Source organism: Rhinatrema bivittatum, chromosome 4 (genome assembly GCF_901001135.1).
Source record: "Rhinatrema bivittatum chromosome 4, aRhiBiv1.1, whole genome shotgun sequence".
Classification (NCBI taxonomy): Eukaryota; Metazoa; Chordata; class Amphibia; order Gymnophiona; family Rhinatrematidae; genus Rhinatrema; species Rhinatrema bivittatum.
In genome coordinates, this window is record NC_042618.1 from 440,126,595 (window position 1) to 440,144,678 (window position 18,084).

The following is an 18,084-nucleotide window of genomic DNA, read 5'->3' on the forward strand; positions in this document are numbered from 1 at the left end:
TTTCTAGAACTTTGACTGGCATACTGAGCATGTCCAGCATGCTCTCAACCCTGTAGCCACCAGGGGTCACCCTTCAGTCTCATTTGTAGCAAAAGTACGAGCGAAAAATAAAATAAGAAAACAATAACGAACCCAACTCCACGGGGTGACGGGCAGGTTTCATGAGGAGTAATGTCCTGCTGTCCTGGGAGAACACCTGTTACAGGTAAACAACTCTGCTTTCTCCCAGGACAAGCAGGATGGTAGTCCTCACATATGGGTGAATAGCAAACTACAGGCTGTCATTCGTATTAGACCATGCAGCACCAAACATGTGCAACAGGCACAACAACTGGGGTGCTGTTGGCAAGGATGAGGCAGCCTGAAATTCACAGCGGGTCAAGGTAGGATGAGTTGGGTTCCTACACTGGGAACAAATTTCTTAGGACAGACTGGCCAAAGACAGAATCCTGTCATCCAGCCAGGCAGTAGTGAGCTGTGAAGGTGTGGAGCGAGCTCCATTTCGCAGCCCTGCAGATGTCAGCAATCGGTACTGAACGGTAGTGTGCTACTGACGTTGCCATTGCTCTGACTGAGTGTGCCTTCACTCATCCCATGAGTGGAAGGCCTGTTTGCTGGTAGCAGAATGCAATGCAGTCTGCCAACCAGTTAGAAAGTGTTTGCTTGCCCACTACCACTCCAACTTTGTCCTTATCAAAAGATATAAAGAGTGGATTACCTATGGACTGCGGTGCGGTCTAAATAAAATGTGAACGCACGCTTAGAGTATAAAGTGTGCAGAGCTCGCTCACCCGGGTAAGCATGAGACTTTGGAAAGAGTGGGCAAGACAATGGACTGATTTAAATGGAAATCAGTTACCACCTTAGGTAGGAATTTAGGGTGAGTGCGAAGAACTACCCGGTCATGGAGGAAACTTGTGTAGGGTGAGTAGGTCACCAGGGCCTGTAACTCACTTATCCTGCGAGCAGAGGTGATGGCTACTAGGAAAAGGACTTTCCGTGTAAGGTATCTGAGTTCGCAGGAGTGCAAGGGCTCAAAAGGAGTGTGCATGAGCCGTGCAAGTACAACATTGAGGTCCCATGTCACGACCGGTGGCTGCATAGTAGGCCTCTCATGAAGCGAAGCGACTCACCAGGGGTTGAGCCGTTATCGGGGCATCCCCTACTCCTTGATGGTACACAGAAATGGCACTGAGGAAGTCTGAAGGCCAGATTCCGAGAGGTGCCAGAGGTAGTCTAATAGTTTGGATATGGGGCAAGAAAAGGGATCAAAGCCCTTTTGCGTGCACCACAAGGTAAACCTTTTCCATTTAGAGTGGTAAGATTTCTGCGTGGAAGGCTTCTGTGAAGCTACAAGGACTTAAGAGACATCACTAGAAAGATTTAGTGGTTGTAGAATCAACCTTTCAACATCCAGGCTGTTAGAGAAAGGGTCTGGAGGTTTGGGTGACATAACTTGCCGTGATTCTGTGTGATGAGGTTGTTTGCCTTGCCCAGGCGAATGGGTTCCTGGACGGAGAGGTTGAGAAGTATGGGGAACCATACTTGCCGTGGCCAATAAGGGGCTATGAGCATCATTAAGCCCTGGTCCTGTTGTAGCTTCATGAGAGCCTTGGCTATTAGCAGAATCGGAGGATTCACATATAGCAGAACTGTATTCCAGGGACGAGCAAAGGCATCTATGGGTGGTGTTCTTCGGTCCCTGTGTAGGAAGCAGAAGCGTTCCACTTTGTGGGTCTGACTGGACGCAAAGAGGTCTATGGTCGGCTGACCCCACCTGTGGAAGATTCTGTTCGCAACTGAGGGATCTAAAGACCACTCGTGGGGTTGGAATTGTCGGTTGAGGCGGTCCGCCTGTGCATTCTGTGTGCCTGCTAGATAAGTGGCTCACAATAGTATGGAGTGCGACAGGGTCCAGGCCCAAATTTGCGCCGCCTCTTGACAGAGCAGGTAAGAGCCCATGCCCCCTGTTGTTCAGATACTACATTGCAACTTGGTTGTCTGTTTGATCAGGACAATATTGTTGGAGAGGCAGTCCTGGAATGCATAAAGGGGCGGATTTTCAAAGGGTTACGCACGTATGTTACACGCGTAACCCCGAAAACCCGCTCCTGCGCGTGCCAAGCCTATTTTGCATAGGCTCAGCGACGCGCGCAAGCCCCGGGACGCCCGTATGTCCTGGAGCTTGAAAAAGGGGGCGGGGCGTGGGCGGGGTGGGGAGGTCCGGGGGAGGGGTTGGGGCAGGGCCGGAGCCTCCAGGCACAGCGGCCATTTATCGCTGTGCCCGGATGATTGCGGGTCGACCGGCGCCGGCGCACGCAACCTACGCCTGCCCGGAGGCAGGTGCAATTTTAAAGTTAAAGGTAAGGGGGGGGTTTAGGTAGGGCTAGGGGGCTTAGGTAGGGGAAGGGAGGGGAACATGGGGGGGGCGGCGGAAGGAAAGTTCTCTCCGAGACCACTCTGATTTCAGAGCGGCCTCGGAGGGAACGGAGGAAGGCTGCGCGGCTCGGCACACGCAAGTTGCACAATTGGGTATGGGGCCCGGCAGCGATTGAAAGCCTTATAGGGCATTCAGCACTGCCTCTTGGACTATACGGTCCAATTCCTCTCGAGAGTGGCATGGCAATCGGGATAGGGGGCAGGCTAGGCATCACCGGAGCTTCCACGGGGGCCAGTGGAGGCTCAGTGCCCAGCACCGGTAGGGAACTCCTAGGGGTACCGGGTCTAGAGGAGGATGGGGGCTCCTCTCCCCTGGCCCTCTTCACAGGCGGCTCGATGGGAGTCGATGTCGCTGTGGTATCGGTGCCGGCACCGGACAGGGATACCCGTCAGTGCCGGTGTCAGTGTTTCCTTCGGTACTCAGTCTGGTCCTTCTCCGGCACCGAGGATGATGACGCCGATGCCTTCGATGGTGTCACTGACGGACAGTCACCCGCTCCACAATGTTCCTGGCGGGGTGTCTCCACGGTTGACGGACCTTGAGCGGTTGATTGCGCTGGAACTGGTGTCGATGGAGCAGAATATTTTGAACCAAATAAGTGCTCCATCTTATCCAGATGAGCACGATTGCCTTTTGGGGTCATATGTGCGCAACTAGGGCATCGACGGACATTATGCGAGGGGCCCAAGCACAAAACACAAACGGTATGCGGGTCCGCAATGGACATGGTCCTCGGACACTCAGGACATTTTCTGAACCCAGTCGCCATCGTAAAAAAGGCGGGCACCGATAGAAAATGCTGCCGGGATTCGACCGCAAACAACAGGGAACACTTACTGAGCGTCGGAGGGAACGGTATTCGATGGGGGACCCCAGCTGAAGGATTTTTCTATAAAGTTAAACTTCAAAGTTCCGTGAGGAAAGTTGTGAGAAATTTCTCACAGAGCTCCTAAACCACGAGGCAATTGCTACATGGAAAAAAAGAGACTGAAGGGGGACCCCTGGTGGCTAAGGGTTGGTGGCATGCTGGGCATGCTCAGTGTGCCAGTCAAAGTTCTAGAAACTTTGACAAAAGTGTTCCGTGACAGGGCTCCATCTGATGATGTCACCCTGCTTGTCCTGGGAGAATAATTTGGACTGTCTTAGTAACACTTAAACATTATTTTTGATTCTGCATTAGCAGTGCTTTTATGTGAATGTTTCAAAACTACAGTGTTCTGTGCAGGTGCAGGATTCAAATATATGCCTGTTAATATAATTGTGTAATCACATTTGCAATTATTTTCCATCTTCACTTTTCTATTTGCATAAAAAGGATTGCTAAATTGCATTTACAGATACTGTTCAACTCCAACTATTGTTATATACAGTATTTGAGTGCTCAAAGGGTTGGTAAGTGTTCTTTTGTATAAATTCCAACTGCCAAGTCACTCCCATACAGTATAAAAAAACTTGTGTGTGTGTGTGTGTGTGTGTGTACCTGAATCTACAGTTTCTAAAATTCTTGTTTTCAATTTGCTGGCTCATGGGACATCCCAGCAAGCCGGCGCACTCACCCCCGGGAACCACCAATGCCGGAGTTCTCTTTGCGGCAACAGAAAGGCCGCCAACTTGTTGCTGTCAGAATCCCCTTAGGCACACGCGTGCAGCGTGTTCCTAATCTTAAAGTCATTACAGCAGGAACCTCTATGGTTGGTACCCTCAGATGATATCACACAGCTGGATATTTAAACCCCAGCCGTGCAACAAACAGACACCTCAGCAACAGGTAGACTACACAGTTGTGTTGTGGGAGTTGCTACTCCTGTTCAAGCCTTGCCTCATCCAAGCCTGGTCTTCCAGCCTTGCCTTATCCAAGCCTTGTCTTCCAGCCTTGTCTCAATCAACATTGCCAGTCCAGCCTCATCTTGTCTGTCTTCTTTGTTCCTGTAGCCAGTGTCTCCTGTGTGTCCACATTGCCCTAGGCTTGCTGCTCTAGAACTGACCTCTTGCCTTGACCTGACTATGTTTGCCTGCTGCCTGGACCTGACCTCCAGATGGACCCGTCCTCTCTTGCTCACTGCCTACTCTGACCTTGGCTCTCCTCTGACATCTGTAAGCCTGCTGTTAACTAGTCTCTGGTATCTAGCTACCACCTCTGCCCTAGTAGGGACCCACCTAAGTTCTGCCGACCACTAGAATCCAAGGGCTCAACCGGAGGAGAAGGCGGCTGGTAAAGGTGAAACTCCAGACTGTCCCGCTACAGCAGGGGTCAGGAACCTTTTTGGCTGAGAGAGCCATAAATGCCACATATTTTAAAATGTAATTCCATGAGAGCCATACAATATGTTTAAAACTAAATACAAGTAAATGTGTGCATTTTATGTAAGATCACACTTTTAAAGTACAATAAGTCTCTGAAAATATTACACCAGGCCTTAAGACACCAATACATCTCCTATTAGGAAAACGGACCAAGTCAGGCTGCTATAGAGTCCTACACAGAAACTACACGCCAGCAGAAAACCTCACCTGAATCACGTGCTGACCCTCACCTAACATAGAATAAAGAGACCAAAACGCATAACTAGAAGCATGCAGAAAAAACTGAATTGGAAACTGCAACAAGCCAGAGTCTCTGTATGCAGTGTAACAAAGGAAAAAAGAAACATCACCCATCCTTATAAAACAAATCAAGAAATATAAAATCATCAGCAGTAAAACTGTACTAACAAAAAGAACATATTTCGAAACAGCTGATGAGTGGAATATCCAATAATTAAAAACTCATAGAAACATAGAAACATAGAAGTGACGGCAGAAGAAGACCAACGGCCCATCCAGTCTGCCCAGCAAGCTACGCAGTTTATCCATTTTTTTCCCCCCTTTTTTCTTCCTCCCACCCATCTCTATTGGCTTCCAGCACCCTCCGGCCCCAATTCCCTTCCACCCCTCCACCAATGCAGAGAGCAGCGCCATCCTAGTGAACATCCATCTCAATCAGGGGTAGCAACCGCCACAACCAGCAGGCCACACCCCTGCCCCTTACCCACCTCTGTTTTGTTTGCTTGTTTGGTTTTTTTTTATTTTATGAGATGGCAGCCCTCCATCCTTCCGCTCCGTGAAGGTGGAACACCAACCACTGGCCACTGGCATCCCGCTCCGTGAATGCCTCTGTGGCTACTGCCACTCCGTGCAGTGTTTTGTTGCATGAAAGTGGAACACCAACTACTGGCCACTGGCATCCCGCTCCGTGAATGCCTCAGTGGCTACTGCCGCTCCGTGCAGTGTTTTGCTGCCTGAAGGTGGAACACCAACTACTGGCCACTGGCATCCCGCTCCGTGAATGCCTCAGTGGCTACTGCTGCTCCGTGCAGTGTTTTGCTGCCTCCTCTTTATTCACGCCCTCTAGACTTGATGGATCCACAGTGTTTATCCCACGCCCCTTTGAAGTCCTTCACAGTTTTAGACTTCACCACTTCCTTCGGAAGGGCATTCCAGGCATCCACCACCCTTTCCGTGAAGAAATACTTCCTGACATTGGTTCTTAGTCTTCCTCCCCGGAGCCTCAGCTCGTGACCTCTGGTTCTGCTGATTTTTTTCCTACGGAAAAGGTTTGTCGTTGTCTTTGGATCATTAAAGTTTTTCAAGTATCTGAAAGTCTGAATCATATCACCCCTGCTCCTCCTTTCCTCCAGGGTGTACATATTTAGATTCTTCAATCTCTCCTCATACGTCATCCGATGAAGATCCTCCACCTTCCTGGTCGCCCTTCTCTGTACCGCTTCCATCTTGTCTTTGTCTCTTTGTAGATACGGTCTCCAGAACTGAACACAGTACTCCAGGTGAGGCCTCACCAAGGACCTGTACAAGTGTCTGCTATTTCAAAATAGCAGACACAAAGACCCAGTAATGAAAAATAATGATACAAAAATTTTTTTGCTCTGCATACCTGGGAACGTTTGATATCCAGGTGTCCTGAGATTGTTCTGAATTAGCAGGAGGAGGGGTGGTTTGCATGGAACTTTCTCCTCTCTCAGTCACATACCAGCGCTCTCTCTCACACTGGCTCTCAATTACACACCTATACACACATGCTCTCAGTCACTCACATATACACATGCTTTTTCTCTTTCACTTATATAGGCTCTTAATTACACATTTACACACATGCTGTCTATCTTTCACGCTTACACACACACACACAGGCTTTCAATCACATAAATACATGCTGTCTTTTTCTCTCACACACAGACTCTCATTCACATGCTTATAAACATGTCCTCTCTTTCTCTCATTTACACACAGGCTCTCAATCACATACTCACATGCTCCCTCACCTAAATCAGTTCTCAATCACACAGAGACATACATGCTCTCTCTTATTTATACACACAGGCTCTTAATCATACATACACATGATTTCTCTCACACACAAAAGGATCTCAATCATACACACATACTCTTTCACACAAACAGGTTTTCAATCACAAACTTACACATACAGGTTCCCAATCGTAAACTTACATTCATGCTCTCTCTCTCACAGGCAGGCTCTCAATCACAGACATACTCTCTTTCACATGTACAAGCTCTCAATCATTCACATACATGCAATCTCTCACTCACACACACAGGATCTCAAACACACATGCTTGCTCGCTCATTCACTCTCTCTCTCCCTCACCCCCACCCCGGGAACTCGCGGCGGCAGCAGCAGCCTCCTCCCAACGCTAACCTCCTTCATTTTCAGCTCTCGCGGAGGAGGAGTCCCATCGGCGGCGGTGGTTGACACTCTTCTTTATTTTCCTCCGAGCCGCGCTGCACAGTCTTCTTTCCGTCGGACCGACGCTGACCACACTAGCGTGGTCTCTTCTTCCCGCGCACGCACCCGATGCTCACCACTTCCTCTTCCGGGCCATGGGGGGGCGGGGGGCGAGAAGAAGAGAGCATGCCGGTGCCGCCGACTCCAGCTATTCTGCCGCTTCCTCTTCCGGGCCGCGGGGTGGGGGGGGGGGGGGGGGGATGGGAAGAAGAGAGCATTCAGGTGCCGCCGACTCCAGCTATTCTGCAGCGTTCCGCCCGGGCTGACAGCATTTTAAGCCCGGGCGGAGGAGGACCGGGAAGCAGCTGGGTCAGCGGGGGACTGGAAAGTGTGGCGACACACTGATTTAGATTTGTCTGCGAGCCAGATGCAGCCATCAAAAGAGCCATATCTGGCTCGCGAGCCATGGGTTCCCGACCCCTGCGCTACAGGGTCCGTTTGCCAGAAGCACTAAGGGCTCACACACACCGTATCCTTTACATATTGTTTTCTTACCTGTAAAAGCTTTACTCTATAATTATGTTATGATTATTACAGTAACAAAATAAGGCAGAACACTGAATTAAGGATTACATACTAACAGTCATTACCAGTTACACTTTTAATTCTTGTCTTCGGTTCCATTTTCAGTGGTGATGCAGCATGACTTTGCCACACACCAGTTTCATCTGTAGTTTTTGCTTCCTTTTGCATTATTACAGTGCCAGAATGGTATAGTGAGAACATCTCAGGGTCCAAAACTCCAAACCTATGAAACAACACAAAAAACAGATTAAAAATGAATATGCCACAATTGAGGGCTTCAATGCACAAGGCATATCTTTCTAAAATGAAATTATTGATCTATGCTTTTGATTACTTTGCATTTAATTTTAAACACCTTATATGCTATAAAGATTTGCTGTCAAAAAGACAATTTCTATATTGACCAAAATAGTAGATAGCAATTTATAAGTTGCCAGTATAAAGCACACAGAACAGAGCCATTGCAGTACCCACAGGTTTCTAAATCATAAAACATGGTTACTTATGATGGAAAAGTTCAGTTTCCTGACTAACTATATGCATTTCTTAGAGATTCCTCTAAGGTTTAAGAAATACTATGCTTCGCAGATCTACAATTCATTACTATGATAACTTTCCAACAATAACAAGCAAAATACGTGACTCAGACAATTTTAAAATAAGCAAAACTGGCAAATTTCTCTTTTTAAATCATTTAGCTAGCACTTAAAAAAAACATTAAGATTCTTCCTTTCAATTTAGTTTTAATTCCTATAGCAATGTTAGTATGTAAAATTTTTGAAAGTTCATCTTCTTTAGCTAATCTCACCATCATGGGCCCAATATTCATAGCTGTCAGGTTAAGTAACTTAGCCAGACAGAATCTATCTGGCTAAGCTACTGAATATATGCATATAACTAAGTGCTTAACCAGATATGTTCTAACCAGCTAAGTCTAGACCTGCTTTTGGGCACATTTAAGTTAGCAGCTAACTCCGAATATTGCTAGTTAGCCGGATAAGTTAGGCGACTAACTTGCTCCACCCCAACTTATGTGGCAAAGTTTTTAGCAGGATAAGTGACTTATGTGGTGGCTGCTGAATGGAGGCACATATTCAGCAGCAGTTACTTAGCCACATAAGCCCTACTTATCCAGCTAAATAGTACTGGACGTTCTTTAAGAACATAAGAACATAAGAAAATGCCATACTGGGTCAGACCAAGGGTCCATCAAGCCCAGCATCCTGTTTCCAACAGTGGCCAATCCAGGCTAAAAGAACCTGGCAAGTACCCAAAAACTAAGTCTATTCCATGTAACCATTGCTAATGGCAGTGGCTATTCTCTAAGTGAACTTAATAGCAGGTAATGGACTTCTCCTCCAAGAACTTATCCAATCCTTTTTTAAACACAGCTATACTAACTGCACTAACCACATCCTCTGGCAACAAATTCCAGAGTTTAATTGTGCGTTGAGTAAAAAAGAATATCGACCTCCATGAGTCTAAGTCAGAACCTAGGCAGGCATCACACATGAGTGTTAATCATAAATCCAGCATAACCAGCTAATGAAAGAATGGACTCTTGGAAAGAGAGTTACAAATTGAGCCATCTGGCTACAGTAAAAGAGCACAGTTTTGGTTTTTTTTTAAGTTTTGACATTGTGTTAAAAAGGTTACATCACCTGCTTTTGTAAACAAAACTTGCCCTAATGCTTCTCTTACTTAAATGAGTAGCAAATGAAAAAAAGGCTATTACGCTGACCGAAATATGCTTTCCTAAGAACTCTTTCTGTTAGCATGTGCTTGAAGTTTAACTTGAATTACATGAAAAACCTATCTGGTTTTTGTTATTTTATTTTATTATTGTCTACCATGTGAGAGAGTCTTCAGAATTCTTAAACATGCTCTGGGACACTAAATATACAGTGAATTTTCATAATTCACATGATTGGTAATGACCTTGGGAAGAAAAGAAGTGTTAAGGTAAAAAGTTTAACAGTATCCTTTTGATTCCTCATAAAATGAAGATCAATAACCTGTGTTTGTAAATCCCTAAACCTCCAAGTAGATGTAATAGCATAGAGAAAATCTGTTTATCGTGATAAAAATTCCAATTCAGTGAGGTAATTGTTTCAAAAAGAAGTTCTTGATGGATTATGATGAAATCCCAAGAGAAGCTACTGGAGAATGAAGAAAGCTCAATTTTTAATAACTTTCCAAACTGAATACACTAAGGGACACTGTAGTCTATTTTGTATGATTCTGCCTTTTCCAGAACAGCAAATAACACAGCTAAATGACCTGCAAACTTTAGTCAGAAAGCTTGGCTAAGTGGTCTGAAACTATGAAAGACTTTGATCTACAGGTTTAGAGGTTTAATATTTTCTCTTTAAAAACAGATATAATCCACTTGCCTGCTTAAAAGGGGGTTCATGTTAATTCACAGGTGGTTTTAGCCTATTACTTACCCCATGTTTCTTTCTTACTAGATCATGCAGCAGGTTATGAGAGAATATTCGCAGAAAATAAATTCAAGGTCTGCCTCATATTTTGTGTATATCATGTTGTTCTAGCTACACAAACCTACCCACTTCATGTTAATCACATTTTTTTTGGGGGGGGGAGGGACTAACTGCTTTGAAATAACAACTTGGATAATTCTATAGAACCAATGAAAACAATTTCTATTTTTAAATTTCTTCTTTCCCACTATAAATACTAGGATGGCTAGCCTGTTGGCTCAGATTTTCATAGGTTCAAGAATGGCTCTTCTGCTGATTTTATCACCAGCATCCAATATTACTGGCCTCTCTGCAAGGCCAAACTTCATGTTGCGAACAGTTTGCCTTATAGCTCTGTGACCCGTATGGCTTGGACAATATGCAACTTCCAGCACCAGCGAAGTATTTATTATAATATTCCTGCAGGCATTCTGCTGAAATGTCGGCTGTTGTCAGGATTAAGTAGCTCATGAGACAGGACTGAACCATTTTGTGAGACAGAACTTCTTTTTGGGGATCATAACATGTTCAGTGTGAATATAGTGTTGTTGGGGGTTTTTTTGGGGTTTTTTTTAATAACTTATGTACTGGAAGTTTTTGAAGATTACAATTTATGTTATGTAGAAAATCACTGAGAATAGATCTAACTCTTATCACTAACAAGTGTAAATGATTGATTTCAGAAGGCATTCTTGACATACTATAGTTGAACCCACTAAGGGGGTCATTTTCAAAAGCGATCGCATGCGATCACTAAATGGGGGCGGAGTCGGGATGGAGTCGGCCCCAGAAGAGGAGGAGTTGGGGCGGCACTGGGGCCGACGCTGGCTGCTAGCTTTCGCAGGCCTGCCCCCAGTTACCGCTGGATTTTCTAAGGTCTGCGATCTTAGAAAATCCAGCACTAAGACATCTAAATTTGTTCTCACTTTTTATCCTCACATTTTAAATTTCATATTTGTTTGTAATTTATAAGTTAGAATTTTCCTAGGATGTATTTTGACTACATCCTTCTCTTTTCCACCAATACAGATTACTAGTAACAGATTTGAAATTTCATGTCTGAGTTCTTATAGGGCTCTGGGACGGATACCATCTGTTAACTATTTAGTTTCTCAATTTGATCTATTTCATCTTCTATTATCACGTAGATTTGTTTTAGTTGCTCAGAATCATACCATCAAATAATATTTCAGGCAACATTCTCCTCTGTAAAGTGTGAGGCAAAAATATTCTGAGATTGGTTCCCACTTTGTGCTGTGAACATCATCCAGGAATGTTACGATGCTGGGGTTGAAGTCCAGCTGGGGAGGGATAGTTATCTTTCTGGGAACCCTTCTTAAGTCCAATGGCTCACACTCCAGCTGAATTATACTTACCAAATGCAGAAAAACTCAGAACAGGAACAAGAAAGTGAAAAAAGTCCAATAGCAGTCAGCCCACTTACTATCCATTTAACAAGGATAAGGCAGAAAAACAAAGCAAAGAAATTCTAATCGGTGTTCAAAATAAACAGTTTACTTTAACTTAAAAATGAACATCCAGGCCAAGATAACCAATGGGATAGTGCTATACCAGGCTACAAATTATATCACAATAATAGGGCAGATCAACTTGATGGGGTGGTGGTGCTTTATGTTAGGGATGGTATAGAGTCCAATGGGATAAAGATCCTGCAAGAGATTAAATGCACAGTAGAATCCTTATGGGTGAAAATGTGTGATAGGGAAGAGTGTATCAGTGGGGGTATATTATCATCCATCTGGCCAAAATGAACAGACAGTCAATTAAATGCTGAGACTAGGAAAGCTAGTAAACGTGGCAGTAAACTTACATCAGGCATGGTCATTGTTTAAAAATACCATCTTAGAAACCCAGTCCAGATATATTCCATGCATTTAAAAAAGTGGAAGGAAAGCCAAACAACTATTGGCATTGTTAAAAGGTGAGATGAAAGAGGTTATTTAGTTAAAATAACTTCTTTCAAAAAATGGAAAATGATCCATCTGAGGAAAATAGGAAAATGTATAAGTACTGAAAAGTTTGTTGTAAAATATTGATAAGAGGGGCTAAAAGAGAATTTGAAAAGAAGCTGGCTATAGAGGCAAAAACTCATAATAAAACAGTTTTAAAATATATCCAAAGCAGAAGGGAGTTAGTTGAATCATTAGATGATCAAGGGTTTAAAAGGGCACTTAGGGAAGATAAGGCCATTGCAAAAAGACTGAATGAATTCTTTGCTTCAGTGTTTACTGAAGAGGATGCTGGGAAGATACCTTTGCCAGAAACTGTATTCAATAGTGATAATTCAGAAAAACTGAAACATATCAGTGAAGCTGGAAGATATAATAAGGCAGATCAACAAATTAAAGAGTAGCAAATTGGATGGACTAGACTGTATACACTCTAGAGTTCTGAAAGAACTAAAAAATGAAATTGCAGATCTGTTATTGGTAATTTGTAACCTATCATTGGGATCATATGTTGTTTGCCGATAATAATTGGCAAATTGAGAAATCATTGTAGGGCCTTAAGACCTCTGGGTTGTGACCATTCCTGGATGGCCATTACTTTCTCAAGGTCCATGCACAGACCTTGATATGAGATGATATACCTAAGAAAGGGTAGTTCCTTTCACTCAAAGCTGCATTTCTCGACCTTAGCATAAAGTTGGTTTTCCAATAGTCTTTGGAGCACCTGTTTAACATAGAGTCGATACTGTGCCAGGGAACAGAGAGAAGATGAGGATATCATCTAGATAGAAGATGACATGAGAGTATAATAAATCACAGAAGATTTCATTAACTATGGACTGGAATACTGCTGGTGTATTGCATAGTCCAAACTGCATTATCAGGTACTCATAGTGCCCATCTCAAGTATTAAATGCCATGTTCCACTCATCCCACTCATGTATATGGATCAGATTGTAATCACCCAATAGGTCCAATATGGTGAAGATTCATGCTCCCTGGAGTTTGTCAAATAATTTGGAGATTAAAGGCAATGGATACCTGCTCTTCCATTGAGTCCTCAATAATCAATGCAGGGCCTGAGAGATCCATCTCTATTTCCTCCGAAGAAAAAGCCAGCACTGGCCAGTGAGGAAGAAGGACAAATTAAACCTTGTTCTAGGTTTTCTTTAATATAGTCCATCATCACCAGGCCAGGGGCAATCTCAACCCCTGGGGTATCTTCCCTGGGAGGAGGTCAATTGGGCAATCATATGCCTGGTGTTATGGTAAGGTCTCTGCATCAAATACATCTGCAAAAATGATGTACTGTGGAGGGAATCCTGGCAGCTTGGGGGCCAGAGTGCAAGCCAATGGCACAGGTGGAGAGATTAGCATGATATACTATTGCCTGCAGAATGGGCTCCATTGTACGATGTCTCTTGCCTGCCAGTCGAAAACCGGGTTCTGCATGGTTAGCCAGGGTAGGTCCAAGATGATACAGTTCCCTGCCTTGGGAAGTATCAGGAAGGAAATGTGTTCTTTATGTAGTGCCCCAATGTGATCAAGGTCAGATGGCTTGGAAGAGGATTCCCGTATACGGAGGAGATCCATATGGGTCTTTGTAAAGACTGAACTGGGATACTGAATAGCCACACAAGATTTTCTTCAATGAAATTGCCTCTGGTGCTGGAGTCAAGGAAATCTTCAGAATGAAACTCTTCAGTATGAAGCCTGATCTGGACTGGAATTAGCATTTGGGGAGAGGCTGGGGTATGGCCGAGGGCTGTCTCTCCAATCAACCCTAGGTCCTGGAGTTTCCTGCTTTCTCCGGGCAATGTGTAGCATTGTGTCGCTGGCCGGCGCAATATAAACAGAGGTTGAATCAGCGGCACTTATTCTTGTTCTCTTCTGAGAGGCGGGCCTGGCTAGCTGCATTGGTTCAGCTGGACTAGGTAGGAACCAGAGAAGGCTCCTGGGTGCCGGTCATCAAAGGTTGCTGAAACTTGGGTGCCAACTTCAGAGGGTGATGGTAGATCTCCCTCTCTCAGATCCATTCTTGAAAACGGATGTCGATGTGGATAGCTAGGTAGGTGAGGTCTTCCAAGGTGGTCAGAAGGTCTCTACTGGCTAGCTCATCTTTGACTCTTTTGGCGAGTCCCTGCCAGAAGATGGCATGTAGGCTTTCCTCATTCTAGCAGAGCTTAGAGGCTAGGGTACAAAAGTGGATGGCATAATCCCCTATGGTCTTGGCATTCTGTCTGAGGCGAAGTAGTTTCATGGCTGCTGAGGAAGTCTGACCTGGCTCATCAAATATACACTGGAAGTGCTTCAGGAAGGTCTCTAGATTTTCTAGGATCAGATCTTGTCTCTCCCATATGGGCAAAGCCCATGCCAGGGCAGACCCGAACAGTAGTGAGAGGATGTAGCTAACCTTAGTTCGGACCAAGGGGAAATTAGGTGCTTGCAGCTCAAAGAGCATAAGGCATTGGTTGAGGAATCCCCTGAATGCCTTGGGATCCGCATCATACCTCAGAGGAGGAGATAACTGTGGCATGGAGCCAGAGACACAAGGTGGCATCAAAGGTGATGCAACCAATGCTGGGCCTGGAAGTCTGGCTTAGATGACTTCCATCTGGACCATTATACCCTAGAACAAGCCATAAGAATATAATACTTGCAATATTGGGTCAAACCAAAAAGTCTTATCAAGTCCAATATCCTGTTTCCAACAGTAGCCAATCAAAGTCACAAGAACCTGGCAGGATTCCTAGGGGTTGATAGATTCCATGCTGCTTATCCCAGAGATAAGCAATGGATTTCTGCAACACAGCACAAAAAGAAGCTTCAGCAACAATAACCAGCCACAGCTTCGCCCAACACCTCATAGAAAAAACAGCCAAACTTAACCCAAAAGAACCTCCAACCAATCCAAAACCCAACATACAAACACCCCCTACTGCAACAACATGGTCACAGTTCGAGACCGTAGCCTCTACCGAAGTGGAAAACATTGTTCGAAAGATTAACCCAGCAGCACACCCGCTAGACCCCATACCAACAAAAACCCTCAAGCTAATTCCAAACTGCCTAGCTAGACCCATTGCGGACATCACCAATCTTTCCCTCGAGCAAGGAGTACTCCCGGATTCCCTCAAATGTGCTATAGTCAAACCCATCCTAAAAAAACCACAACTCGACCCAACCATCCCATCCAACTATCGGCCCATCTCGAACCTTCCGTTCCTGGCGAAGATCATCGAGAAGACGGTTAACCACCAACTCTCAGAATTCCTGGAAAACCACAACATACTTGCTCCCGCCCAACACGGCTTCAAAAAATTTCACAGCACAGAATTGCTACTACTCATCCTCACAAACACTATACTATGAGGGTTCGACAAAGGTGCACCCTTCCTCCTAATCCTACTAGACATCTCCGCTGCATTTGACACCGTCAGCCATAAGATTCTAATTCACAATCTAAAAGAAATAGGCATCACCGGCACCATTCTCCAATGGTTTCAATCATTCCTCACCAATAGAACCTTTAAAGTAACCCTAGGAAACACAACATCAGAAAGAATCATCATCAGAATCACATCAGAACTCCCCTCTCACAGGGAATCCCCCAAGGCTCATCTCTATCCCCCACCCTCTTCAACGTCTATATGCTGCCACTATGCAATTACTTAGACAAAATAGGACTCACCTACTTTCTTTACGCCGATGATGTACAGATACTGCTCCCCATCAGAGACAACATCAACAACGCAGTAAACCAATGGGAAACATACAGGACAAACATAACCACCATCCTCTCAGAAATGGCACTAACGCTCAACCAGAACAACACGGAAATACTTCACCTCACCAGAAAATCCTCAATACCCATAACGGATCCCTCAACCCTAACCAAATACAACATACTCCCGACGGTTAGAGACCTCGGAGTCATCCTGGACCAAGAACTGAACTTCAAACAACATATCAAGACACTGATAAAAGAAGGAATCTACAAACTCCAAATCCTGAAGAAACTCCAACCTCTACTTCATCCCCCAGACTACTGGACGGTACTGCAATCCCTCCTTTTCGCTAAAATTGACTATTGCAACGCCCTCCTGACTGGCCTTCCCACATCCACCCTCAAGCCCCTCCAGCTCCTACAAAATGCCGCAGCACGGTCACTAACGAATAAGAAAAAATCAGATCACATCACGCCAGCACTCAAACAACTCCACTGGCTGCCTGTCCCATTCAGAACTCAATACAAAACACTCATGCTCATTCATAAAGCATTACATAATGACAAAGCCAGCTGGTTACAAAGACCTCTGACCACCTGCATCCCCACTAGAAATCTCCGCTCTACCAACACAGGCCTACTACCCATTCCCCCCACAAGGAAAGTACATAAAGTCTCCACGAGAGAACGCGCCGCATCCGTAGCGGGTCCTCACCTATGGAACAACCTTCCAACCGCTCTCAGAATTGATCCTTCTACACCTTCCTTCCGAAAAAACCTCAAAACTTGGCTCTTCCGGAAAGCTTTCACCCTAGACAAATAACCCTGCCACAGTCCCCCCTCCCACCTTATATCATGCCCCACCCTTCCTCTGTACATAGTTAACTTATTAAACCTTTTATAATGCTGTATTAAGTTATGCTATTCAAGCATGTTATAATAATTTGTATAAAACCGTTTGGCATATAGCCAGTTACTCAGTTAAGCTGTTATAATGTACTATGTCATTACAAGGTTCGCCTTAGACATATTGTTATATGTAAACCGATGTGATATGCCAGATCGAATGTCGGTATAGAAAAATAAATAAATAAATAAATAAATTGAACAGAAGATTTCAATATATTCCCCTCCATGAAACTATCTCCGCCACCCTTAGCTTCTGGGAGGAATGCCTATCATCCATCAACTCTCTACTCATCTCCCTTCAACTCGCACTAAATGCCTCAAAAACTGAGCTCCTCCTCATCCACAACCATCAAACCATCAAGCTCCTCCCCCCAACGACCCCAAGACCCTCTCCTTAACTTCACAGCCCGCCGTCCGAAACCTCGGTGTCCTCATCGACCCACTTCTGAACCTAAAAAATCACATCAGCTCTGTCCTTAAAGGCGGTTTCTACAAACTTAACATCATCAGAAAACTCAAGCCCCTACTTCACACACACGATCTCAAAACAGTCATCCAAGCCACCCTCTCATCGAAGCTGGATTACTGCAACAGAGAAAGTCTATTTTGGACTCCCCTACTCCACTATCAAACCCCTCCAGATACTTCAAAACACCACGGCAAAACTCCTTAGCAACACACGTAAAACAGACCATATAACCCCTGTACTTAAGGAACTGCATTGGCTACCCATCTCTTTCCACATCCTCTTCAAATCCCTCACCATTATACACAAATCTATCTACAAGAACAATTCCTCATGGCTCAGCGAACCTCTCCAATTCTCTCAATCCGCCCGCCCTACCAGAGCAAACCTTGCTTGCACCCTTCAGGTTCCACCCCTCAAGAGGGCCCGCCTCTCGGCAACCAGGGAACGTGCCCTATCTATTGCCGGTCCAACACAATGGAACGCCATGCCATCCCACCTCAGACTGGAGCCTTGCCCCCTGAAATTCAGAAAGATGCTCAAAACATGGCTCTTCCACCAGGCCTTCCCAGACTAACCGTTCCCGCCCCTTGCCCCCTCCCACCCCCCTGCCCCCTTTGCCCCCACCCACCCCTCGCTCCCCCCCTCTTTGTAATTTTTTGTAATTATGTAATTATGTTCACTCTCTTGACTACGAGCAATGTTTGTAAATATGTTCATCCCCTTATCCCCCTTCCCTTTGCTTGACTTTTCAGGCTCTCTT

At 45.0% G+C, this 18,084-nt stretch overlaps 1 protein-coding gene across 1 annotated transcript in view; it reads right to left on the reverse strand.

Annotated features, from left to right (window-relative positions):
- The window catches only part of CFAP54 (cilia and flagella associated protein 54), a 1,106,494-nt gene that overhangs the window by 589,321 nt on the left and 499,089 nt on the right, over positions 1-18,084 (reverse strand). Inside the window, exon 34 of the mRNA XM_029597529.1 lies at positions 7,835-7,992. Coding sequence (XP_029453389.1) covers positions 7,835-7,992 — 158 coding nt within the window. The remainder of the gene's footprint in view (positions 1-7,834; positions 7,993-18,084) is intronic.